This window comes from Mesoplodon densirostris, chromosome 6 (assembly GCF_025265405.1).
Source record: "Mesoplodon densirostris isolate mMesDen1 chromosome 6, mMesDen1 primary haplotype, whole genome shotgun sequence".
NCBI classification, from domain to species: Eukaryota; Metazoa; Chordata; class Mammalia; order Artiodactyla; family Ziphiidae; genus Mesoplodon; species Mesoplodon densirostris.
Window position 1 is genome coordinate 44,361,949 of NC_082666.1, and position 27,442 is coordinate 44,389,390.

Here is a 27,442-nt window from a genome sequence, read left to right on the forward strand (position 1 = left end):
TAGCTCAGTGCCATTAATTACATTCGGTGTTGTGGAACCATCACCACTATCTTTTTCCAAAACTTTTTCATCACCCTTAATAGACACTTGGTAACCATTAAGCAATAATTCCCTTTCCCCTCTTCCCCCCAAGCCCCTGGTAACCCTAATCTACTTCTCTCTTTATGAATTTGCCTATTCTAGATATTTCATAAAAGTGAAATCATACAATATTTGTCCTGTATCTGGCTTTTTTCCTTTAGCATCATGTTTTCAAGGTTCAGCCATGCTGTAGTATATATCAGAACTTCATTCCTTCTTATGGCTGGGCAATATTCCATTGCATGCGTGCACAACATTTTGTTTCAGCATTTATCTGATAGGCACTTGGGTTGTTTCCACGTTTTGGCTATTGAATAATGTTGTGATAAACATTGGCATAGAAGTAACTGTTCAAGTGCCTGCTTTCAATTTGGAATTGAAATACCTAGGTGTGGAATTGCTGAGTCATATGCTAATTCTATGCTTAGCTTTTTGAGGAACCACCAACTGTTTCTGATAGTGGCAGCACCATTTTACATTCCCACCAGCAATGTATGAGGGGTCTCATTTCTCTGCATCTTCATCAACACTTGTCATTTTCTGTTTCTTTTTTATTATAGTCATCCAAGTACATGTGAAGTGGAATCTCATTGTGGTTTTGATTTTCATTTCCATAATGACTAATGGTATTGAACACCTTTTCATGTGCTTATTGCCCATTTGTATATCTTCTTTGGAGAAATGTCTTTTCAAGTTCTTTGTCTGCTTTTTAATTGGGCTGTCTCTTTGTTGTTGACTTGTGGGAATTCATTATGTATTCTGGACATTAAACTTTATCAGATACACGGCTTCCAAATATTTTTTTCCATTCTGTAGATCATCTTTGTATTTTCTTATTTATTTATTTGTTTGTTTGTTTGTTTATTTATGGCTGTGTTAGGTCTTCATTTCTGTGTGAGGGCTTTCTCTAGTTGCAGTGAGCCGTCGTGGTGCATGGGCCTCTCCCTCTCGCGGCCTCTCCTGTTGCGGAGCACAGGCTCCAGACGTGCAGGCTCAGTAGTTGTGGCTCACGGGCCCAGTTGCTCCACGGCATGTGGGATCTTCCCAGTCCAGGGCTCGAACCCGTGTCCCCTGCATTGGCACCAGATTCTCAACCACTGCACCACCAGGGAAGCCCTTTACATTTTCTTGATAATATTCTTTGATGCACCAAAGTTTTACATTTTTTATGAAATTCCAATTTATCTATTTTTCCTTTTGTTGCTTGTGCTTTTAGTATCATATCTAAGAATCCGTTGCCAAATCTAAGGTCATAAGGATTTACCCCTATGTTTTCTTCTGGAGTTATATGGTTTTAGCTCTTATATTTAGGTTCCTGGTCCATTTTGAGTTAATTTTTGTATATGGTGTGAGGTAGGGGTCCATCTTCATTCTTTTGCATGTGGAAATCCAGTTGTTCCAGCACCATCTATTGAAGAGACTATTCTTTCCCTGTTTAATGGACTTGGTACCCTTGTCAAAAACCAATTGGCTGTAGATTTATGGATTTATTTCTAAACTTTCAGTTCTATTCCATTTGTCTATATGTCTATCCTTGTGCAAGTACACACTGTTTTGTTTTGTTTGCAGTACATGGGCCTCTCACTGCTGTGGCCTCTCCCGTTGAGGAGCACAGGCTCCGGATGTGCCGGCTCAGCGGCCATGGCTCATGGGCCCAGCCGCTCCACGGCATGTGGGATCTTCCCAGACCGGGGCACGAACCCGTATCCCCTGCATCGGCAGGCAGACTCTCAACCAGTGTGCCACCAGGGAAGCCCCACACTGTTTTGATTACGGTAGCTTTGCAGTAGATTTTGGGAAGTAAGTCCTCCAACTTTGTACTTTTTCAGGATTGTTTTGGCTATTTGAGGACTCTTGAAATTCCACATGAATTTAAGGGTCAGCTTTTCCATTTCTGCAAAAAAGGCCATTGGAATTTTTTCTTTAATGCTTTAATTGTGTTTAATGCATAGTTCTTTTTTTTCTTTTTTTACAGCAGCACTCAACAAATTTTTATTTTCAACTTATTCCTTTTATGACGATCTGTTCTTGGCTTTTTCTCTGTAGATCCACTTTTTAAAAATTTATTTATTTTCTTTATTTTTTTGGCTGCATCTGGTCTTAGTTGAGGCATGCAGGATCTTTCATTGTGGTGCAGGCTCTTTGTTGTGGCACAATGGCTTCTCTCTAGTTGTGGTATGTGGGCTTCTCTCTAGTTGTGGCATGCAGGTTTTCTCTCTCTAGTCATGGCGTGTGGGCTCCAGGGTGCGTGGGCTCTGTAGTATGCAGCACACAGGCTCTCTCATTGAGGCGCGCAAGCTCAGTAGTTGTGGTGCGTGGGCTTAGTTGCCCTGAGGCATGTGGGATCTTAGTTCCCTGACCAGGGATTGAATGCAAGTCCCCTGCATTGGAAGGTGGATTCTTTACCACTGGACCACCAGGGAAGTCCTGGCCATTGGATTTTTTTTTTTTTTTTTTTTTTTTTTTTTTTTGTGGTACGCAGGCCTCTCACTGTTGTGGCCTCTCCCGTTGCAGAGCACAGCCTCCAGACACGCAGGCTCAGTGGCCATGGCTCACAGGCCCAGCCGCTCCATGGCATGTGGGATCCTCCTGGACCAGGGCACGAATCCGTGTCCCCCACATCAGCAGGCGGACTCTCAACCACTGCGCTACCAGGGAAGCCCGCGGCCATTGGAATTTTGATATGGATTGTGTTGACTATGTAGATCTCTTAGTGCAGTATTGGCATCATGACAATATTAAGTTTTCCTATCCATGAGCATGGGGCATCTTTTCATTTATCTAAATCTTCTTTAATTTCTTTCAGAATGTTTTATAATTTTTAGTGTACTAGTCTTTTACCTCCTTGGTTAAATTTATTCCCAGATATTTTATTATTTTAGATGTTTTTATAAATGGAATTGCTTTCTTAATTTCCTTGAGTTACTCATTCTAAATAATAATGGTAATAGTCATTATTATAGCAGTAAATAATATCTATTATTTGTCTTCAGTCAGTACTGTGCTAAGCACTTATGTGCTTTATCTCAATTGTCTTTTTCTCTTCCTGTATTTTCAGCTTTTCCTTTTCTCCTAGATTCTTTCTTTAAACATCTTAGACTTTTCTCATCCTAAAATTACTCTCCTTCAACTTTATACTTCTCTCTCTCGCTTCTCCCCTTTATAACCAAACTTCTTGGAAAAGTTTACTATATTTGATTCTGCTTCCTTTCCTTTCATTTGTTCTCTTCTCCTCTCCAGTCTGGTTTCTGGGTCTTGGCTGTACCGTTTACTTCAAAGCTCTTGAGAAGTTCACTAGTGCTCTCTCTGTCATACCTCAGATGTATCCACCATAGTTCACCACTCCCTCCATCTTGAAATATTTCCCCCTTTGCCTTTGTGGAATTATACTCACCTTGTTTTTTCTTCTCTGATTGCTTGTTCTTTGTCTTTGCTAGCTTATCCTACACTGTCGTTTCCTTACCTGTGGGAATTACTCAGGGCTCTAGCCTATGCCCTCGTATCTTCCATACTCTGTTCTGGGTGACCTCTCACCTTGTCTTTTTCCATGACTGCAGTTTAACTCTGACAACTCCCAGATTTAATCCTTAATACCAGATTTGCCATTTGAGCTCTGGATTCATATATCCAACCGTTGACATCTTTATTAGGTTGTCTTATAGATGAATTCCCTTACTTATCTCCCCACTATTCCTCCTCCCTGCTCCCTTCATGGGGGAGAAAATATAGTTTTCCAGTGTACTTTACATGACATTTCAATGCATTCAGTTGGGTAGGCTAGAAATTTAGCAGTCATCCTTGACTCTGTCCTCTTCCTCATTATGCATATCCAATGAACCACAAAGTCCTATAAATTGAGTCTTCTAAATATCTTGAATCTGTTCAATTCTCATTTCACTGCCAACAGCCTAGTCTGTTCATTGCTGTCCTTCCTCCAGTGTGAGGATCAGGCCTGCCTGTCAGTCCTGTGGTCTTTGGGTCTCAGCTTCTCATCTCTCATGAACCCTGGCTTAAACCAACAAGATATAGCACTCTCTAAATCTATGTTTAGGGAAAAGAAAAATACTTTTGAGCAGAATGCATAGTCTGCTGAAATGCAACTCTACCTGTAACTTAAACTTTTTACATTCTTATCTAGGGTAATTTTGTTCCTTCTCTCATTCTAGGGAAATATGGCCCATTTAAGGGGAGAATGAGTATTCCAGAAAAAGGAACAGTCTGCCCCAAAGATATATTGAAGTTTCTACTACTTCATGCAAAAACAAAACCTGCTCAGAGTCCTAAGGGTTATCTTGTCTTCTGTTTGGTGCTAACTCTCTAACATTCCATTTTTCACTTGACTAAACCATTTCCAGAGAATACTATGACTTCTGCATAGGTTCTCCATAGAGCAGCAGTTCTTAACTGAAGACTATGGATGAACTATAAAGGAAAGGTATGGGAACCCCTGAAATGTGACCTGGGCTTTTTACTTCTCTAAGCACCGATTTCCTCATCTATAAAATGGGATTTATAATGGTATCTGTTTCATAGGATTATTGTGAGGATTAAATGGGATAATTAAATAGATGTAAAAAGCATAGCACAGTACCTGGTAGACAGTTATTTTACTATTATAATAGAGATTACAATATAAGGTAAAGGTAATAATGTCTAGAGCAACATGCAAAAGAGGGGATTAGACCACCTGCAGTACACTTTCAAAGCATTTGTAGAAGAATAAGAATAGTAGGCAGTCAGCTCCAGTATAAGGTGCCTTTATTTCAGCATCCTGATGTTGCTGTGACTGTGACAGGGGCTAAATTATAACTGTGAACTAGAACTAGGGAAGCATGAAAAATTAATGGGTAGTAAATATAACAGGGTCCAAATGCAGTCATAATTCAACTCAAGTGGGCATAGAAAGTTTCTTTATCTAGTCCATAGCAGACCTGTGTTCCTTATGACACCCCTCCCACCCTGCCCTGCCCAAACCATGACATGAGAATTTCTGGAAATATCACGGGAACTAACCAAATAACCAGTCTGTCCAAACCTTATTCTGATAGTTTAAACATTTCCTTCAAATAATTCTCAGTTCTCTTGAATAAGAATATTCAGTCTCTTGGCCTCTTCCTCCCCCTGATTCTCAAAGATAGAGTCTGGTATATGTGGTGTTCAGGTGTGTAGCTTTATTGCATCACATGGTGTTGAGGGGGAAGGGACTTTATGAGTTTCATTTGGTCCTTGGATGTCACTGGCTGGAATCTGCTCTCTCTTGTTCACCTTTCCCTGCTGGCACTTGATGTGAAGCCAGTATAGTTCATAGATTGGTCTCACTTTCAGCTTAGAGCCTGGAGGTGCTTTGGCTTCATCTCATCTCCTAATGGCATTATAAATCCCTGTTGAGACTATTAGATCTCCCATCTAGCTTGCTAGCCCAGTGACCTGTCCTCACCTTCAGTTTTGGGGTCAGTTCTCCACAATAACTGACCCCTATTTGTTCTCAACTCAGGATCCTCATCATCTGAGGCCAAGGAGTCCAATTAGTCTCTGTTTCCTGATCATACTTCTCTGTTCTTTCAGCGAGACTGGGCAGATCCATGTGGGTGTGAGGCCTCTGCACTGCAGTCCTCATTTTCTCAGTCTGCTCTCAGTGATACCTTTATTTATCATCCCCTTTCTGGGCAAAAACTCAGAGAGAAGAAAATTGGGACACACATCTTTTTTACTGTCTCTTTTCTCCTTTCTGCCATTTCCAGGGCTGGAAAATGGTAGACTTCCCTTTTACTTACTTTTTATCAGTACTTCTGAAATTACCTATGGAAAAGATACAATTTCCATTTTATTATTCATTTGTTACAGCCCAATACCCTTGTAAAATAAGAACTAATAGAAAAATGAAATAAAAACTAAAATATACAAGTCTATCTTTTAATTATTAGATTCAACAGACATAAAATTCTTCTGTTAAATTGTTGTAAAAGGTTCTAAACACTTACTTTTAATTTCTGTACTTATCCATCATGGACCAGTAAGAAATAGCAGTGCGGACCAGTTCACTTTGAGTTCATGGCCTCCTTCCTGATTCCTGCTAAGCTTTGGTGGTGGATGGCAACATCGTCTCTAAACCCCAGTAGAACACAAGGGCCCTCTTGACTTGACTCTTAAGATGTGAATGGAAACTAAAGGAATTTGGAAAATACTCTTCAGAGGACCATGATCAGTCTTGAAAGACTATTTTCATGCTGCAAAATCTGATTTTTGAATGCTGGAAACTGAATATAACTTTTCTTTTTACATTTCTCCTGTGATAAATTCTAATATCCCCATTGCAGATGGGTGCTTTGGGTAGACTAACTGAAGGTAATGAACTCAGAAAGGCAGAGGAAAAGAGCAGATTTATAATTTTCATACTCTTATCCCTGTTATGCAAATTTGTAACACTGGCAAAGAATGAAAAAAATACCTAGTTTTTCTAGTAAATCCTGATTTTTACTGTGAGATTTTATTGCTTGAATGAGGGGCTAACATTATTTTCTTCTTAAATGGCCCCAACCTTCATTTACTCATTTTCTTTCTTTTTGCAACTAAGAAAGTAAATGTTAAAATGATTATCTGCATAAATATTTAATGATGACCATGTAGTAAAAGCAATAAGGTGTTTTCAATTCCTGTTTTCTGTAGGAACTACAGTTAAAAACAGAACAGGAAGAAGGTCTAAAACTGAAAGCTGAGGACCTTGATGCATTTAAGATGAAGAGGAGAAAAGGTTCATTTGGAAGTATAGACCAACTCCAGGTTTGTCGATTCTATTTAGTGTTTCCTGGTTTCTCTTCAATTTGATGATTGTCTAAGTAGGGGTAAAAAGTGGTGGACTCTGAATAAAATCTTTGAACACTAGACTTTGCCAATCGAGTACAAAATTTCTAATATTTCTTCTGAATTTTTTGTGTTATTAAAAAATTAATTTCCCATCTGGAAATGTGCTGTATTCTTATTTCAGTAGAAATGGGTTTATCTGAATGTTGTGGAATGTAAACATGAAAACTAGATTGTATTTATTCCCATGTCAAGACTGGTTTATTTGCCTGGAAACATATATTTCTAAAGATAAGAGCTCTCTACTCAAGCACAACCAAATTGTATATGCACCATATATAATATATTAAAAAGCTATTGTTTTAGTGCCACATTTAAAAAATGAAATCCATAGATTAATATCAGAGTTCAAAGAAACAAAATTTTAATTTTATGTAAATTAGAAATGGCAGTTCTAAAAGTCTTAAAGATGATTACTGTGCTTAAAACTGTTATTACCCTCAAATGCAAATACATCACCTTAATTTTGAAAAATTTATTTGCTCTCTCTTCTTAAATCTTATATATTTTAATAGTAAAATTTAGGACATGAATGTATTCTCAGTTATTTTACTAGTATATTTTAGAAATTAGTTGAAGAGCTCTCTCACTGACATGCTTGGTAATATTTCTGGGTGGAAGGGTATGTGGGGGAGTAGGTGAGGTAGGAATGCATAGAATAGTTAGACCTGCTTTTCAAAATGTTAAGGATCTAAATTTTGAATGAATACAATAATGATTCCCACAGCTTGCACTGATTATGTCGGGTTAAAAATAATAATAAAACAAACAAACAAAAACCTTCATGCTTTTTAATGTTGTAAAACAACATTTTCCAGAATTTGACTCTAAACAGGTACAAGAACAAGATTATAAATTAATCAATATGACTATCCAAAGAGCTTTTAATAGGACATTGATTTGATATGAAGCTCTCTTATAAGAAGAGAGTAGTTAAAATTGGAACTGTGTGGTAGGAATATTTATTATAAGAAAAGACAGAATAAGAAATTTCCAGAAAAGTTACTAAGATACAGTGAATTGCACAAATCATACCCTTTATTATATCAAATGCAGAAAAATCCATTCATTTATTATTATTTCCCTTAAAAAACCTGTATTATGTTAGCAGACTCCTACCCATTCTTCAAAGCACAGCTAAAATATTGCCTACTCTGTGAGGCTGGCACTGACATTTCTTCCATTTCTCAGACAGAACCGATCCCTCCTTCCATTTTTGCATACATAGTACCTAGGAGTTAGCTGTATACAACATTTATTATCAACCGTCATAATTTTTTGGTTTCTTTCCTGTTGGAATGGAGCTTACAGAATATCTGTTATTCATCTTTCAAACCCCACTCACAGTCAAGAAATGTTTGTAGAATATGTTTTAAGTTAATTGCTAGTCTTCATAGGGTCTCATATATGGAGTTTCTAAGGTATAGCTGGATATAACAAAACTAAAGTATTTCTGTAGTTGCTCTGGGATATGCTTCCTGTTCCTAATAATTGTAGAGCTGCTATTTTAGGCCTCAATATTATTTGGATGTGCTGTTGCTTATAGGACCATACTATCTAGGTCTGGATGGAAAACTACATAGCTCTGGACCTGCTTTGCCTTGGCCACTTTGCTCTCTTTTTCTCATGCATATTCACTGTCTTATTGTCGTAATATAGATTTCTAGGGACAGTTTTTATCAAGTTTGAGAAGAACTGGAAAATAGTACTATATTGATTTGTTTTCTTATTATTTGTTATTTAGGTGGCATTGCTTCATTACTATGTGCCAGTGCAGATGGGCACTTGGTAGAGTTCATCTTGGACAGTCATTCCATTCACATTTTTGTTTGTACTTATTTCTGGGTATCCTTAACTCAAGAGAACACTGAGATGTTTGTTTTGGAAATCTTTACAGCTCAGTTTATTTTATTTTGTAATTATTTGATGTTGAGAGGCTACAATGCAGAGTGGATTTCCATACTCCATCATCTATGTCTTCCACAAGGTGTATTCATTTATTCACCTCATTAGTTGATTGATTGAATCAAGAATTCATTTAATATTTTATTGAAAGCCAATCATGGGCCAGGCAGTAGAGCAGGCACTGGGGCTAGAGAGGCAAAAAGCACTGTCCCTGCAATCAGTCAAGGAGCTCAAGTAGGAGAGAAAGACTGTAGAACAATCAGGAGTATTAGTGCTGTGAGAGAGGTGTGCACCTCTGTAACAGAGAAGATTTCCAGCATGTTCTCAGAACTAACTCTCAATATAAAGAAAACTGTCCTGACGCCTGAAAAAATCTCAGACTCAAACATATTTGTGGAATAAATTTTAATTCCTTATAAAACAACACAGAAAGATGTTAACTTAGAACCGCTTATTTCTTGACAGTTTTGGACAGTCACTATTTTATTATTCTCACTGTTCATTTAAGGTATTCCAGATAGTTTTTAAATGTTCATTTAAGGTGTTTTAGTCAATCTGAAGTTATATTATTACCATATAAATTTTATGGTGAAGAAAAACAAATTATAACATTTCTTTGGAATTTTAATGTAGAAATTGGATGAGCAAAAGAAATGGTTAGACGAAGAAGTAGAGAAAGTTCTGAACCAACGCCAAGAATTAGAGGAGATGGAAGAAGACTTAAAGAAACGGGAGGCCATAGTTTGTAAGAAGGAGGCCCTGTTACAGGAGAAGAGCCATCTGGAAAATAAGAAGTTACGATCTAGTCAGGTATTCTATTTAATATGCTCTTTGATTCTGGTTGTAAGCCTTATAAACTAGGATTTATTTTTCTCTATGAAGTAAATCATACCACTGTAAAGTTAGAAATCAAAAGAAAACTTTTCTGGTTTTCAGTGTATTTTGCTTATAAGTGCTTATTTAATGACTATCACTAAAATCTATTTTGAAGTAAAATGTTCAATGTTCTACCAAGTATGATTTACTTATTATTAACTTTTTTGGGGTATTTAAAAAATTGTAGTATATTATACATAACATAAAATTTACCATTTTGACCATTTTAAAGTGTACAATTCAGCAGCATTAATTACATTTACAGTGTGGTACAACCATCACTGTTGTCTATTTCCAAACTTTTTATTGCCTCAAACAGAAACTCTGTAACCATTGAGCAATAATTCACCATTTCCTCTGGCAGCCTCTATTATTAACCTTAGTGGATATTTAAAAAATAAATTGTACCATTTGATGCTGTAGAGTGAACATTGACAATTTGGAAGAATAGACTTGAAAACGATCTATCACTTACTACTCACAGTTAGGGGTTTGCAGGTTTCCTATAAAAGAAAAAAAAATTTGTATAATGAAGATTTGTTTATTTTTCTAATTATAAAGAAAAGGGGGACTTCCCTGGTCGCACAGTGGTTAAGAATCCTCCTGCCAATGCAGGGGACATGGGTTCAATCCCTGGTCTGGGAAGATCCCACATGCCTCGAGCAGCTAAGCCCACGCACCATAACTTCTGAGCCTGTGCTCTAGAGCCCGTGAGCCACAACTACTGAGCCCACGTGCCACAACTACTGAAGCCCGTGCATCTGGAGCCCTTGCTCCGCAACAAGAGAAGCCATTGCAATGAGAAGCTCGCACACTGCAAGAAGAGTAGCCTCCACTCGCTGCAACTAAAGAAAGCCCATGCACAACAATGAAGACCCAATGCAGCCAAAAAAATTTTTTTTAATAAATAAATAAATAAAGTAAAAAAAAAAAGACAAGGGTATCTTTACAAAAAAATTTGTTGTAGGACTTGGGTTCTCTGAGCCAGTCAAAGAAGTGGTTTTATGAAGGACTTCACCTCAATTTCAGGTTTTGAAAAAGGAATGATTGTGGAGGGAGTAGAAGGACCCAGGAGAAGCTTTTTTGGATATATGTATATATATATTAGGTATATACATACTTTCAGTAATAACAGTAGCAACATTAGCATCTAAAAATGAACCTAGCTTGCCCCAGACTTGACAAAGACTGTCTACACAAACCTTTGCCTCCAGCTGGCCTTGAGTCTGGGGTCAGTCTATAATATTGAGTCATGGAACAGAGAGATCAGTGACCTGCCCTTTATTAAACCTGCCTGTCATCCAGCATCTAGACCACCGGGATCTGAGGTGATGGTGACATGTTCTTAACTTCTCCACCTCAGTATAACAGGTGGACAGGCATGGGGACCTGCACTTATTTAACCTCTGCTCTGTCCTCTGTTCCCCAAACATGTTGAAATAGCTTTTAGCAGCAGGCTGTTGGACATTGGGGTAGGGGCAGCCCCTCCAACCAGCCTAGTTGCTGGTGCTACATCCAGGTAGCTTGTTTACATTGGCTGTCAGGGTCAGGTTTTAAAAGCTGCGAACCCCGAAAAAGACCCATGTAAATGACAGCAAAGGAGGTTAACAAATGAACGTATCAAGTGAATAAATAGAAGAAAATACCTGGGACCTTTATGATGTGTTCTGTATCACAAAAGAAAAAAGAGGAAAAAATAAAAAAGGAATAAGAAGGAGACTCTTATTTCTGAAATACATTTACTTCAAGATACAGGGGTAAAAAAGAAAAGAAAATAGTGGTTTTCTAGTTTCAACAAGATGTAATATTTAGGAAGTCAGAACATACTGAGGTAAGCAGAGAGTGCAAATAAAGGAAACCCACAGGAAATCATAGCAAAATTGATTCTTTGAAGTTTGTTTTAATAAAACAGAAGAGAAACTTGAGACATATTTCTGGGTTCCTTTTAAAACAAACGTTGTAAGAATATTACATATTTTTTCAGTATTTAAGAATTACCATAAGATGCGATCATATGCATTTCAAATAAGAAACATGATATAAAAAAGCCTATATTCATATCATATACAGATTTAACTCAATGAATCAAAGACTTAGATGTAAATGCTAAAACTATAAAAGTCTTAGAAGAAAACATAGGTATAACTCTTTGTGACCTTGGGTTAAGCAATGGTTTCTTGGCTATTACACCTAAAGCACAAGCAACAAAAGAAACATTAGGTAAATTGGACTTCATCAAAATTAAAAATGTTTGTGATGCAAAGGACGTTATTCAGAAAGTGAAAAGATAACCCACAGAATGGGAGAAGATATTTGCAAATCATATGTCTGATAAAGGACTTGTATCTAGAATAGATAAAGAACTCTAACAACTCAATAATAAAAAGACAACCCAATTAAAAAATGGGCAAAGGTTATAATAGAAATTTCTTCAAAGAAGATTTACAAATGGCCAATAAGCACATGTAAAGATGCTCAACATCATTAGCCGTCAGGTAAATGCAAACCAAAATTTAAATGAGATACTGCTTCACACCCACTAGGATGGCTATAATCAGAAAAATAGATAATAAGTGTTAGTGAGGATATGAAGGAATTGGAACTCTCATACACTGCTGGTGGGATTGTAAAATGGTGCAGTTGCTTTGGATAACTATCTTGTAGTTCCTCAAAAGGTTAAACATAGAATTACCAAATGACCTAGCAATTCCACTCCTAGGTGTATATCCAAGACAAGTGAAGACATACGTGCACAGAAAAACTTGTACATGAATGTTCATAACAGCATTATTCATAATAGTCAAAAAATGAAAACAACCCAAATGTCCTTCAACTGATAATATATAAATGAAATAATGGGATATTATTCAGCAATAGAAAGGAATGAAGCACTGATACATTCTACAACATGGATGAACCCTGCCTGAAAACGTTATGTTAAGTGAAAGAAGCCAGTCACAGTAGGCAGTTCCATAGAGACAGAAAGTAGAATACTGGTTACTTAGGACTGGGTGGGGGCTTGGTGAGGAAATGGAATGACTGCTAGTGGGCATGGAGTTTCTTTTTTGGGGCTGATGAAATGTTTTAATATTGATTCTGGTGATGGTTGCACAACTTTGTGAATATACTAAAAACCATCTAATTATACACTTTAAATAGGTGAATTGTATGGTATGTGAACTATATTTTAGTAAAGCTATTACTCAAAAAAACTATAAACCTATGAAGGGAAAAAACAGTAGGGGAGACAACAGAGGACAAAAAGTTACCCAAAAATGTAAGATGGAAAGCAGATAGATAAGTGGTTACTGACTTAGCAGAACAGAAGAAGCTGAAATCCAAATGTCTAGAAGAGGGACATCAATAAGAGCCAAGCCAAGTTAAAACTTTAGCTTTTTTTTTTTTTTAAATAACAGCTTTATGAGATATAATTCACATAAACATGAAAAAGACTCAGAAATGAAGGGACCATGATTTTTAGATGGCAGGAATGAGGCCTAAGGATGAAAACAGGGCATAGTCAGGAAAGCATCCTTTTCTGATTCTGGGACTAGATGATTTATTTTCTGAAGATTGAACCAGGTACAGCAGAGGGCCGTGGTAAGTCAAAATAAACAGGGAATGAATGAAAGTCTGAATCCTGAGATATCCATTTCCTAACCCCTACTTGGATCCCAAAATGCTGGCAGCCAGACTTATACTTCCCAGCAGGAGATTGGTGGATTTTTCTGAAACAGTCCCAGAAAAAAAGACCTTACAAAATTTACATTTGGGAACCCCCAACTAAGTGGCCAGATCCCAGATATATCCTATTGTGACACATCTTGCCCACCACAGTTTATCAGGATTTTAATACCCGACTCTTAAGTGTGATGGATATTTCAGGAAGGCTACTAACATTAAAGACAGAGGCCAAAACAAAAGGAAAAAAAAAAAAGAAGCTCAGATAAATTAGAGATAGAGCAAGGAGCTGAAAAAACTTCTTAAAAAACCTTAATATCTTCAAGGTGGTAAAAGATGATACTCTATCCATAAAACAAGAAAACATGAAAGAACTTTTGGAAATTAAAAGGATTGGAGGATAATGTTAAGGAAGTATCTCAGAAAGTAAATAAAAAGATAAATAGAAATAAGGAGGAATAAAATTTAATTGGCAGGTAAACCCACAGAGTCCATCATCCAAGTAATAGGAATTCCAGAAAGATACAACAGAGAAAACAGGAGAAGAGGAAATTATCAAAGACATAATACAAAAAATTTGCCAGCACTTAAGATATAAGACTCTGGGTTGAAATAGCTTATCAAAGGCACAGCAAAGAGTACTAAAAGCATATCATTGTGAAGTTTTGAGTACACTAGGGGAAAAAATATATCCTGAAAGCTTCCAGATAGAAGACTAGTCACTTGGAAATTTTGAGAGTCAGAATGGCATTAGACTTCTCAACCTTCTTCATTATAAGTTAAAAGACCTGAAGCAGTCTTAAAACTCATAAGGAAAATGGTTTCCAAACAAGGATTCTCTTTTTAGCCTAACTATCAATCAAATGGGAAGGTAGAATAAGGACATTTTCTGGTGAAAAAATTATCTACTACCTAGCCTGTCTCAGGAAGCTACTAGAGGATGTGCTTCTTAAAAATGAGGGTGCAAGCTATGATAAAGGAAGACTCAGGATCCTGCAAATGTTGTCTAACTGGAAATTTTCAGGATAATACTAAAGGAAGTCCAGGAACAACTAGTCCAGTTTGGAGCAGGAGGATGGAGGCTCCAGGCAAAATGTTCATGTATTCACAAAATCATGTAAACTCACCATTGGTTTATCTAAAAACTGTAATACAACTTATGTTGGGAGAATAGAGGGAGGGGAAGTACAGAAGAGGAGGCATAGGAGTGCTAAATCCTTGTCTTCCATAATAGATAGTCAGCAGACAGTATCTAAAATTGGTAATGTTATTTAGAAACATGGACATAAACACCAGAAGAAATAGCTTAAAAGGTTAAAGATGGTTGTTTCTAGGGAGCCAGGACTCAGGGGAAAGGGTCGGGTAGGGGACTGCTTTTTAAAAACATTATTAAACCTTATGGCAGTATATACATATAATTACTTTGACAAAAAACTCTTTTTAAGATTATCTTAAATTGGTCATAATGAAGATCACTGTAAATCTAACTGGCCATAATTTTGACCGGAATGGAATAAGAGTAGAAACAAATTGTATGTTTAAATAACAACAAACCAAATGTCAACCTCTAGGAAATGTTAGCATAATTAATTCTACTATGTAACAGGCCAAGGAAGAAAAGTTTAATTTGGAAAATAATACAAAAGAAAAATACTGCCTCTCAAACCTGTGTTGTATAGTCTGGTTTGGCCAAGCAACACTTAGTAATAAATTCATTGTTTGAAAAATCTCCACTTTTTAAGAAAAGGCATTCAACTTAAGATTTTAGAAAATGAAGCTCCCCAGCCCCCCAAAAAAATCCATGGGAGAAAACAGTAATGTAAAAGCTAAAAATATGTTCACTTAGTAATTTTCTCTCTGTTTTTCCTAATTTATTTACAGTCTAGATTTCTTATAACTGATCTTGGGGTGTCTGGTTGATTGTCTTTTTAGGCTTTAAACACAGATAGTTTGAAAATATCAACTCGCCTGAGCTTGTTGGACCAAGAGTTGTCTGAAAAGAATGTGCAGCTTCAGAGCAGCACAGCTGAGGAGAAAATAAAGATTTCAGAACAAGTTCAAGCCCTCCAGAAAGAAAAGGATCAGCTACAGAGACGAAGAAACAGCGTGGATGAGAAACTTAAAAATGGTAGTGTGTTATCACCTGAAGTAAGTCAGTATGCTTTGGAACTAGAAGTGCTATATGATGGATCACTTGGATGATTTCCTTCATCTTTGTTACTTAAACATAAAAATGATAAATCTAGTCAACTTTGTTTCCTTGAGACTTTTGTCAGATGTAATGAGTCTGCCTGTCACCTGTTTGGCGCCATGAGGCATGCTTGACTAGAGACTGTGATGTCCTCTCGTAGAGGTCCATGAACGTGGCCCCTTCCAGGCATTGCCAGGGACTGGGAGACTAACGTTTCTTTTGAGTATGGTCTTTCTCAGCTGGGGTTTCTCATCTGAAATCACAGAACACAGAAGAAGATTTGAGGGACACTTTTTTTCATTTCTTCCAAAGAGGGTACCTGTCTTCTCTCTATGTATCTTTCTTGAATGATACTTGGTAATTCATCACATATAACAGATGTCTAGGGCATTAAGGGTTAATTTTTTCAGAAAGTATGGGAGCATCTTCCACTCTAAGTCCTAGCCAAGTAGATGCATAAAACTCAAACCCCAATAAAAACACCTTTTAGGATTTTTCATTTAGGGGAGGATATGGCTTCTCTCACCTTTATTTTTTTTAACTATGTAAAAGATGTTTCATTTGTTGGCTAGCAAACTGTCCCAGACTTTGTCTTTTCAAAATTTTACTTCAGTTGGCAGTGGTATCCATACCTTATTACTTTATCAGACAAAGATGAACTTTTTTTTTAAAATTTATTTATTTTTGGCTGCATTGGGTCTTTGTTGCTGTGTGCGACCTTTCTCTAGTTGCAGCAAGCGGGGGCTCCTCTAAATTGCAGTGCTTGGGCTTCTCATTGCAGTGGCTTCTCTTGTTGCGGAGCACAGGCTCTAGGTTTGTGGGCTCAGTAGCTGTGGTGCATGGGCTCAGCTGCTCCGCGGCATGTGGGATCTTCCTGGACCAGGGCTCGAACCCTTGTCCCCTGCATTGGCAGGTGGATTCTTAAGCACTGCGCCACCAGGGAAGCCCCAAAGATGAACTTTTGAGCCTGGATTTTCTCTGCAAATATTTATAGTTGATGTCCAAAGTAAGGGAAAGCTGCTGAGAGAAAGTAAGTGGCTGGGAATCATGTATCTTGTAGTGTTTTAGATTGAAGCAAGTGTGACAAGAAGTGAAAGGGGCTGGTTAAGAAGGAACAGGGGAGAGGATTTCATGACATTATTGTTCATTGAGTTGATGAAAGAAATTGAAGACAACCTTGATTGGGGGATATGTGACATTATAAGCTTCTACTGCCCTATTTTATAACTTAATTGGGGTAGCTTTGCCAAGGATCACAGAATGAGGTTGTCCTCTGAGGCTGTTAAATTGGAGCCCCAAGCCTACAGATGTGAAGGTCTGAGAGCCTTAGATTCAGCAAAACATATGAGGATTTAAGGAATTCTTGCCTGCCCAGGACAGTTACTGGGCCCTATGGGAGAAAAGAAAGAAGGAGAAAACATTATGCTTCTCTTGAGGAATTCATACTACATCTGAGGAGACAGACAGAAAGATGAGAAAACTCTAAACCCTGAAGAACATAAAAAAGCAAGTTATAGATAATGTAATAAAGCTATACTTATTACATTATTTATACAAAACAATGCAGTGATCATTTGGGGAAAGATTCAATTAAGGCAGCATTGGTGGATCAGAATCTTGAGCTGGATTATGAAAAACATGGTATATATTGATAGATATAAGAAAGAAGCCCATTTTAGATAGAACACTGTTAAATAAGGCATAGAGAGGGGAATGAGCAAATTATGTTTGCCGAGGGGTAGAGTGTCCATTCTTTTTTTAATTTTTATTTTTTGTACAATTTTTAAGGTTACACTCCATTTACAATTATTACAAAATATTGTCTATATTCCCTGTGTTGTACAATACATCCTTGTAGCCTATCTTACTCCCAATAGTTTGTACCTCCCATACTCCCACCCCTATAATGCCCCTCCCCCCACACTGGTAACCACTATTTTGTTCTCTATATCTGTGAGTCTGCTTCTTTTTTGTTGTATTCATTAGTTTGTTGTAATTTTTAGATTCTGCCTATAAGTGATATAGCATTTGTCTTTCTCTGACTTATTTCACTTAGCATAATGCCCTCCAAGTCCATCCATGTTGCTGCAAATGGCAAAATTTTTGTTCTTTTTTATGGCTGAGTAATATTCCATTGTATATATATACCAATTCTTCTTTATCCATTCGTCTGTTGATGGACACTTAGGTTGCTTCTGTGTCTTGGCAGTTGTAAATAATGCTGCTGTGAACAATGGGGTGCATGTGTCTTTTCTAATTAGTGGGGTTTTTTTTTTTCTGGATATGTACCCAGGAGTGGAATTGCTGGGTCATATAGTCGTTCTATTTTTAGTTTTTTGAGAAACCTCCATACTGTTTTCCACTGTGCACCAATTTACATTCCCACCAACAGTGTATGAGGATTCCCTTTTCTCCACATCCTCACCAATATTTGTTACTTGTGTTCTTTTTGATGATAGCCATTCTGACAGGTGTGAGGTGGTATCACATTGTGCTTTTGATTTGCATTTCCCTGATGATTAGCAATGTTGAGTATCTTCTCATTTGCCTGTTGGCCATCTGCATTTCTAGAGGGTCAATTCTTATCTTCAAGAAACATTTAGGTTTCTATTTCATGAGGAATTCTGTAACTAAAAACATTATGTAATGTTTTGTGGTGAAAATGCAGCACAATGCATGATACCTGTTTGGCAGCCACCCTGGATTTGTTTGAGGGAAAGGTGAGCCTCCTACAATTGGTGGGGTTCCATTTAGTCCTGTGAGCGTCTGTCCACCCTGCTTCCACATGGTTGGTTCTTCTTACTGTAGCTCTGAAATGGGCTCTGCTCTCACCACTGTTTTCACGCCAAGATTGATAGTATTAAATAGATCTCCAGTAGCAGATGATCGGGAACATGAGATTCTGCTGTGACACAAGACATCAGTAAAATCTAGGTGGAATGTTTTGCTGTTTTTTTTTTTTTTTTTTTTTTTTTTTTTGCTGTACGCGGGCCTCTCACTGCTGTGGCCTCTCCCGTTGCGGAGCACAGGCTCCGGACACACAGGCTCCGCGGCCATGGCTCGCGGGCCCAGCCGCTCCGCGGCATGTGGGATCTTCCGGGATCGGGGCACGAACCCGTGTCCCCTGCATCGGCAGGCGGACTCTCAACCACTGCGCCACCAGGGAAGCCCTGTTTTGCTGTTTTGATGTCTTTAAACTTGCTCAGAATTATTTTTTCTTTCCACAATAAATCAGAATATTTTTTCTAATTGTATTACTTCATGGGAAATGATAGAAAGATTTTAGATCACTATACTAGTACAGGATTACCCAACAATTTAATATAGACAAATCACCTCCTTTTTGGGGGGGTAAAATCCAAAAACTAAAATTTAGAAAAAATAAAATATTTGAACTCTATTTTTCTAATAATGCAGAGCAGTTATCTAATAAGTGGAGTATAGGAAGAATACATATGAATATCTATGTTTATTTCATCTTTTACATTTTCAATTTCATGTTTTTTTTTTAATTTCATGTTTTATCATTAGAAAATGCATATAATTTATAGAGAAATACATGCAGTGCTTGCTCAAAAGGTTTTGTTTGTCGTGTTTGTTTTTTACTAATGGGAAATTTGTTATCTAAAATGTTTGGAGACCACTGCTTTAGATCCTTGTTACTCTCAGTGTGATCTCTGTACCAGCAGCAATAGTATCACCTGGGAGCCTGTTAGAAATGCAGAGCCTCAGGCACCACCAAGACCTGCTGAATTAGAAGTCTGAATTTTTACAAGCTTCCTGGTGTACCTTTGGAAAGCAGTGCTCTGTGACAAAGCATAGTCAACTCTTCATAATCTAAGGTTTGAGTTGTGGCAAATTCTTCATCCTGGGACAGCTTCCCAACACCCATTTATGATAAAAACCCTGCAGAAAGTAGGCATAGAGGGAACTTTCCTCAACATAATAAAGGCCATATATGACAAATCCACAGCCAGCATCGTCCTCAATGGTGAAAAACTGAAACCATTTCCACTAAGATCAAGAACAAGACAAGGTTGCCCACTCTCACCACTCTTATTCAACCTAGTTTTGGAAGTTTTAGCCACAGCAATCAGAGAAGAAAAGGAAATAAAAGGAATCCAAATTGGAAAAGAAGAAGTAAAGCTGTCACTGTTTGCAGACGACATGATACTATACATAGAGAATCCTAAAGATGCTATCAGAAAACTACTAGAGCTAATCAATGAATTTGGCAAAGTAGCAGGATACAAAATTAATGCACAGAAATCTCTGGCATTCCTGTACACTAATGATGAAAAATCTGAAATTGAAATCAGGAAAACACTCCCATTTACCACTGAACAAAAAGAATAAAATATCTAGGAATAAACCTACCTAAGGAGACAAAAGACCTGTATGCAGAAAATTATAAGACACTGATGAAAGAAATTAAAGATGATACAAATAGATGGAGAGATATACCATGCTCCTGGATTGGAAGAATCAATATTGTGAAAATGACTCTACTACCCAAAGCAATCTACAGATTCAATGCAATCCCTATCAAACTACCACTGGCATTTTTCACAGAACTAGAACAAAAAATTTCAACATTTGTTTGGAAAAACAAAAGACCCCGAATAGCCAAAGCAATCTTGAGAACGAAAAACGGAGCTGGAGGAATCAGGCTCCCTGACTTCAGACTATACTACAAAGCTACAGTAATCAAGACAGTGTGGTACTGGCACAAAAACAGAAAGATAGATCAATGGAACAGGATAGAAATCCCAGAGATAAGCCCACGCACATATGGTCAACTTATCTTTGATAAAGGAGGCAGGAATGTACAGTGGAGAAAGGACAGCCTCTTCAATAAGTGGTGCTGGGAAAATTGGACAGGGACATGTAAAAGTATGATATTAGATCATTCCCTAACATCATACACAAAAATAAGCTCAAAATGGATTAAAGACCTAAATGTAAGGCCAGAAACTATCAAACTCTTAGAGGAAAACATAGGCAGAACACTCTATGACATAAATCACAGCAAGATCCTTTTGGACCCACCTCCTAGAGAAATGGAAATAAAAACAAAGATAAACAAATGGGACCTAATGAAACTTCAAAGCGTTTGCACAGCAAAGGAAACCATAAACAAGACCAAAAGACAACCCTCAGAAGGGGAGAAAATATTTGCAAATGAAGCAACTGACAAAGGATTAATCTCCAAAATTTATAAGCAGCTCATGCAGCTCAATAGCAAAAAAACAAACAACCCAATCCAAAAATGGGTAGAAGACTTAAATCGGCATTTCTTCAAAGAAGATATACAGACTGCCAACAAACACATGAAAGAATGCTCAACATCATTAATCATTAGAGAAATGCAAATCAAAACTGCAATGAGATATCATCTCACTCAGTCAGAATGGCCATCATCAAGAAATCTAGAAACAATAAATGCTGGAGAGGGTGTGGAGAAAAGGGAACACTCTTGCACTGCTGGTGGGAATGTGAATTGGTACAGCCACTATGGAGAACAGTATGGAGGTTCCTTAAAAAACTAAAAATAGAACTACCATATGACCCAGGAATCCCACTACTAGGCATATACCCTGAAAAAACCATAATTCAAAAAGAGACATGTACCAAAATGTTCATTGCAGCTCTATTCACAATAGCCCAGAGATGGAAACAACCTAAGTGTCCATCATCAGATGAATGGATAAAGAAGATGTGGCACATATATACAATGGAATATTACTCAGCCATAAAAAGAAACGAAACTGAGCTATTTGTAATGAGGTGGATAGACCTAGAGTCTGTCATACAGAGTGAAGTAAGTCAGAAAGAGAAAGACAAATACCGTATGCTAACACAGATATACGGAATTAAAAAAAAAGATATGTCATGAAGAACCTAGGGGTAAAACGGGAATAAAGACACAGACCTACTTGACAATGGACTTGAGGATATGGGGAGGGGGAAGGGTAAGCTGTGACAAAGCGAAAGAGAGGCACGGACATATATACACTACCAAACGTAAGGTAGATAGCTAGTGGGAAGCAGCCGCAGAGCACAGGGAGATCAGCTCGGTGCTTTGTGACCGCCTGGAGGAGTGGGATGGGGAGGGTGGGAGGGAGGGAGATGCATGAGGGAAGGGATGTGGGAACAGATGTATATGTATGACTGATTCACTTTGTTATAGAGCAGAAACTAATAAAAATAAATAAATAAAAAATAAAGTTTAACCTGGGTGTAAAAAAATAATAATAATACAATAAAATAAAATAAAATGAGTGATTTCTATTGTATTATATCTAGGAAGAACATGTTCTTTTCCAACTTGAAGAAGGGATTGAAGCTTTGGAAACTGCAATTGAATACAAGAACGAACGTATCCAGAGTCGCCAGAACTCGCTCAGAGCTTCATTTCAAAATCTCTCTCATAGTGAAGCAAATGTCTTAGAAAAACTAATCTGCCTGAGTCCTGTTGAGATTAGAGCTATTCTTTTCAGATATTTCAATAAGGTTTGTTTTTCCGGGATGGAGGATTTTCTTATAAAGAGGGGTCGAGATGCTTATACAGCTCACCTTTATGTAGAATTTACAGCACTGAATGTTGTCATCTGAAATCTTTGCACTTATCCAAGTATGTAGGCCTAACTTTGTGAGGTTCTTAAAGTTGAAGGACCTTTTGAAAGAAGGGCTTTTGGGAATAGTTTTAAAAACCAAAGAATTGAAGTTATATTCCTCAGTCACTATTTCTTGGCTGTATGTTTTCTAGATTTGATTGTTCCTACACAGCATTCGTGAAAAATCAAGGGCCCTCCAGGTTTGGGTTCCCTTTCCTTCATTGCTGTAGGGTAGGGTAACCTGTACTTTCTCATTATACCCTATGAATTGAAATGGAGGTGAAATGGTACATCAGTGACAAAGATAGTAATCGATTTTAGCATTAACCTGGATGGGCTTAATATAAATTAAAATATTTTATACAGATTTGACAGCTTACTGATAGAGATGTTTCACAGCATTGAAAACTATATCTCTCTTTTCTCTAATGTCTTCTCTTAAGATATATATTATGAAGTGTTAAACAAGTAGATAACTCTTTTCTCTGAAAAATATATTCAGTTTAAGGGAATAGCAGACAGTTAATGAAAAATGAAACAGAAGTTTTAAAATAAAGTTCTAATTCTGTTAGACAATTGGAATAAAGATGACTAAATTAATGGAAATGTGATACACAGCCCTCCTCTTGGATAATTACCATCAGTAGTAAGCTTCTATTATTGATGCAAGTGCATCCCATCACTGGGTGTGTGGAGGGCAGAAATATGGTGCATATTGTCTGAGGCTTTGATACAGATAACTCTTCTGTGGTGTTCTTAGAGCAAGGGTTCTTAACCCAAAGCACCCAGGTGAAGGTCAGTGGATTTTCTGGTCTTAAGAACTCTTTGTAGAAATGAGTATTTTTCTGGAGAGAATGTCATTACATTATTAACAAGTTCTGTGACACAGATATTGTCTGAAATGTTTTTACTTTATATCAGTGCAGAGAGGAACCCACTAGACTAAATGTACAATCTGAGACTGAACTCTATAGCTTAAAAATTCTGTCACTTATTTATAACATTCATTTTGGAGTTAAAAATGAGAATTATCTAGATGTTACAGAAGTCTTTAGATTCTTGATATCTTTTTAGACTGGAGAAAAGGAGTTGTAGGATTATAAATGTAAGCTACAAAGATCCTGTCTAAGAAATGATGGAGGGGTGATTGTTAGAGTAGAGCAACATTATATTTAAAATGAAGTTGTTACCAATTCAGAATCTCAACAAACTAAAAAGGCTGTTAGGTTATCTTGTGGGTATATTACAAAGCATTTGCCTAGTTATACCATGGGGATTAAGGGAGTTCATCTTTATGAAGTCTAAGAGAAGTAAATTAGTCTATTAGGCTGTCTAAAACACACTTAAAAGATCAAAAAAATGTCTTTGCTAGGTGGTTAATCTGCGAGAAGCTGAACGGAAACTACAGTTACAGAATGAAGAAATTAAAATAAAAGTTCTGGAACAGGATAATGTGGTTCGTGAGTTGGAATCTACACTGGAACATCTGAAATTGCAGTGTGACCGGAGACTGACCCTTCAGCAAAAGGAACACGAGCAAAAAATGCAGCTTCTGTTACATCATTTCAAAGGTAACTGCCCCTTCTCATCAGTTGTGTAAAGGTGACGTGTAGGAGGGGGATTGGGAAAGGAAGGTAGGACAGAATTGGATCACTTAAAGCCCAACATGCATAAATAGTTACTACTTATATGTGTTTTGTGCTTTACATGTTTTGGTCCACATGTTGGGATAGTTGACTTTGATGTAGGGCTATTCATGCTTGAAATGCCATCTCCTCTGCCTGTCCCCAGTGCCACACAGAGAACTGCAATCCTGTTACTTTGTTGTGGTCTACTTTTTATGTAGGAATGTGGGATGACTTCTGGCTTGGTGGTGTACAGTTGAAAAGGTCCCCATCTTTAGGATATAGAACCTTGATATTTAAATCACTTTCCCTTCATAAAATTAAACTGATAGTTTCTGTCAGATTTCTGGTTATATTTCTTGTTACAGTTTTCAGTAAGTTATAGATGTTATGCATTAAGGTTATAGCTTAGGTCAAAATTAGTCTACCATTGACGGGCACATAGTGTTATCAGTGCACAGTCGTTCAACCGTCAACTGTGGTATGGAGTTGTCATAGCAATTGGTCTTCACAATACCTGGGCTTATGGCTGGTACACACAGTTGCTATGGCAACAAAATCACTGCCTGGCGATAACTTCAACGCCTGGAATGCTTCAGTGCAGGTGGCTTGGCTGTTTAGTCTTGATTCTTATGAATCTATAGCTGGAAATGTGCTAAAAAGGATCTGGAAGAAGCAACCTGAGTAAGCAGAAAATTGGAAAATATATGCATTTGAGTGTTGAGGCAGTTTGCCTCTAAGTTAATTCTGTAAGGAGTTAATTAGCAACCAGTTGCCTGATGACAGGATTTCCTTGACTGGATTCCATATGTTATTTCATTCAAACATGCTTTCCTTACCTTATGTTAATTCTGTCTTAAGTCTCTAAAAGTGATATTTGAATAGAATTTTTAATATGTTTTTCAAGTGGTTGGCATTTTACCACAAAAGTTCATGCTTTAGCCAAATGAGAACATTTAAAAAATCATTCGTTTCTATTACTGGGACAAGTTTTTCATAACAAAGTTATAACTGAAAATGTTAACAGCTTATGAATTTTCTAATTTCAACTGAATATAGGCTATAAAATTAAGTTCATTTTTATGATATCCTTCATGGGGATTCTGATTTGTGATGTTATTAATTTAAAATGTTTTTTAAACAAGATGATGGGTTAATATAAAATATACAGATATACTTAGATCAATTTTTACAAAACAACCAATTATAACAAAGGAAAATTCCAAACCAGTAGGACCATTTTATAGATTTACCAATAGGAAAGAGTAGGTCTGAAAGTGTGTATTTCTGAAGGTCAGTAAACTGCGTTTTACTGGTTCTAGAAGCTAACCCAAAGGGGACAGTTTTAGACATTCCTAAATATTAATTAGAAGCTTTAAAATTATATTGTGTCATATACTAGAACTTTACTTATGCTTTCCCCCCCTTTCTCCTTTTTTGGTGGTGTTTTCCTTTGTAATTTAATCTTTCTAGCCTCTTTTGACAGGTTTCCAGTTTTTGAGGGTTTTTTTGGTTATATATTTCTTGGGCCTATAAACTTTAGGCTTATGACTTTCCATATATCCATGGTTCCTGATATAAACTTCAAGACATTGATGCAGCTGGACAGAGTTCCAAATATGAACCTTACTTCTGCTCTTCTGAGGGTAAATTTAGTTAGTAGCTACTCAAAAAGTGCTTATGAATCATGAAAAATGCAGTAGTTGGTAGGGATTAGGGTGGAGAAGGGTTCATCCTACTTTGAAAAATTTTACAGGCAGAAGACTCCAAACTGTAGCTGAAAACAAATCCAGCCAAGTAATAGATACATGTAACATACTTCTGATCCTACAGTACAGTCTGGGAGTTCCGTTAGAATTTTCAATCATTTACTTTAAACTGATTTTAAATGTAAATTTCTGTTTTATAGAGCAAGACGGGGAAGGCATTGTGGAAACTTTAAAAAATTATGGAGATAAAATCCAGCAGCTGGAAAGAGAGTGTTATTTCTATAAGAAAACCAGCAGAGATCTTAAGAAGAAACTTAAGGAATTGGTAGGGGAAGCAATTCGGCGACAACTAGTACCATCAGAAAGTAAGAGACTTAGTGTTACTTGTCACACCAACACGGTAGCATGGTTTGTAGTGGAGCCTTTCCCAATTGATTGGATTATTTAGGATTAGATATTTAACTTCTCTTTGTCTCTGTAGACAAAAATAGTTGTCTAGTCTATGTGTAACACAGAACCACTGGAGAAAAGAATAAATGAACAAACGTATATGTGTGAAGGAAATGTTCATATATTGGATTGCCTGCCATGTACCAGGGGCTCTTGTATTCTCTAACTCACTTAATTCTTAAAATAACCCTAAATATAGGATAGCTGTTGTTTTCCTGTTTTATAGTAAATTAAGCCTTCTGATTATCATAAAAATGTAAAATAGAGAATAATAAAAGTAAAGGTAAAATAATATTTATGTATTTCTAAGATCAGTCAGGTTTTTTCATATCATGACCTCTAGAAATTCAAACATATAATAAAACCCATCATTGAGACAGGGGTGTTTTCTTGCATAATTATATGTAGATATGTAGAAATACCATCTTCCTCAATGAAATGATAAAACATGACAAAGAACTTTGCAAAAGCAAGAAGTGCCATGAAGGTGATATACTGTTATGATTAAAACATATTGTCTTACTACCATGTGTAAAATAGATAGCTAGTGGGAAGCTGCTGTATAGAACAGGGAGCTCAGCTCAGTGCTCTGTGATAACCTAGAGGGGTGGGATGGGGGTGGGGTGGCAGGGAGGCTCAAGAGGGAGGGGATACAGGTATACGTATAGCTGATTCACTTTGTTCTACAGCAGAAACTAACACAACATTGTAAAGCAATTATACTCCAATAAAAAGAAAAAAGAAAAAACATATTGTCTTTAAGCCACCAATAGAGAGGAATCAATGTCTCTAAAATAATGTATACTCATTTTATAAAAGAATTAGCCTTCCTTTAGAGAAAGTATTCTTCTAATAAGTTAAGAATGGCTTTTGAAAGTTGACTTTACAGCTCTTTTTAGGGACACAACTATTTTGTACCTGTAAAGAAAACTAAAGATGGGTACAACAAGATATAAAGAGTACACCTGAAACTAATATGTTATATATCAATTATATCTCAACTTAAAAATATAATTATAAAAATGAAACCATAAAAAATATAAAAACCAGTGGAAAATGATATACATGCACAATGAAAAGATATATACTGAATATATAATATAAGCAGAATTAACATAGTTTTAAATCTTAAAACTTAGTAATATTTTAGAAAAGTAGTTCTAATACTACCTTATATTTATTGTATTTATCATTTACAGGCATTTTCCCAAATAGTTCAGTTTAGCCCTCAAACTCAGGGTAGGCCAGTATATGCTAACCTCATTTTTAGATGAGGAAATTAAAGCTTAGAGCGGTCCAGTAACTCATAAACCAACCAGTAATTAGAGCAGGTCTAAGGTCCCTGGTCTTCTGATTCCTGGTTCTGTGTTCTAGTATAAAAGTCATTTTAGGATAGAGATGTGATACAAACATACGAATTCTGCCAAAGAGACTAACCTTTCTGAT

The 27,442-nt window shown here is 36.9% G+C and overlaps 1 protein-coding gene across 4 annotated transcripts in view; it reads left to right on the forward strand.

The window, feature by feature from the left end:
* The window catches only part of KIF27 (kinesin family member 27), an 89,533-nt gene that overhangs the window by 49,045 nt on the left and 13,046 nt on the right, over positions 1–27,442 (forward strand). For all 4 annotated transcript variants that reach the window (XM_060101721.1, XM_060101723.1, XM_060101722.1 and 1 more), the window contains 6 exons: positions 6,748–6,861; positions 9,481–9,657; positions 15,337–15,552; positions 21,902–22,108; positions 23,585–23,783; positions 25,747–25,911. In XM_060101721.1, coding sequence (XP_059957704.1) covers positions 6,748–6,861; positions 9,481–9,657; positions 15,337–15,552; positions 21,902–22,108; positions 23,585–23,783; positions 25,747–25,911 — 1,078 coding nt within the window. The remainder of the gene's footprint in view (positions 1–6,747; positions 6,862–9,480; positions 9,658–15,336; positions 15,553–21,901; positions 22,109–23,584; positions 23,784–25,746; positions 25,912–27,442) is intronic.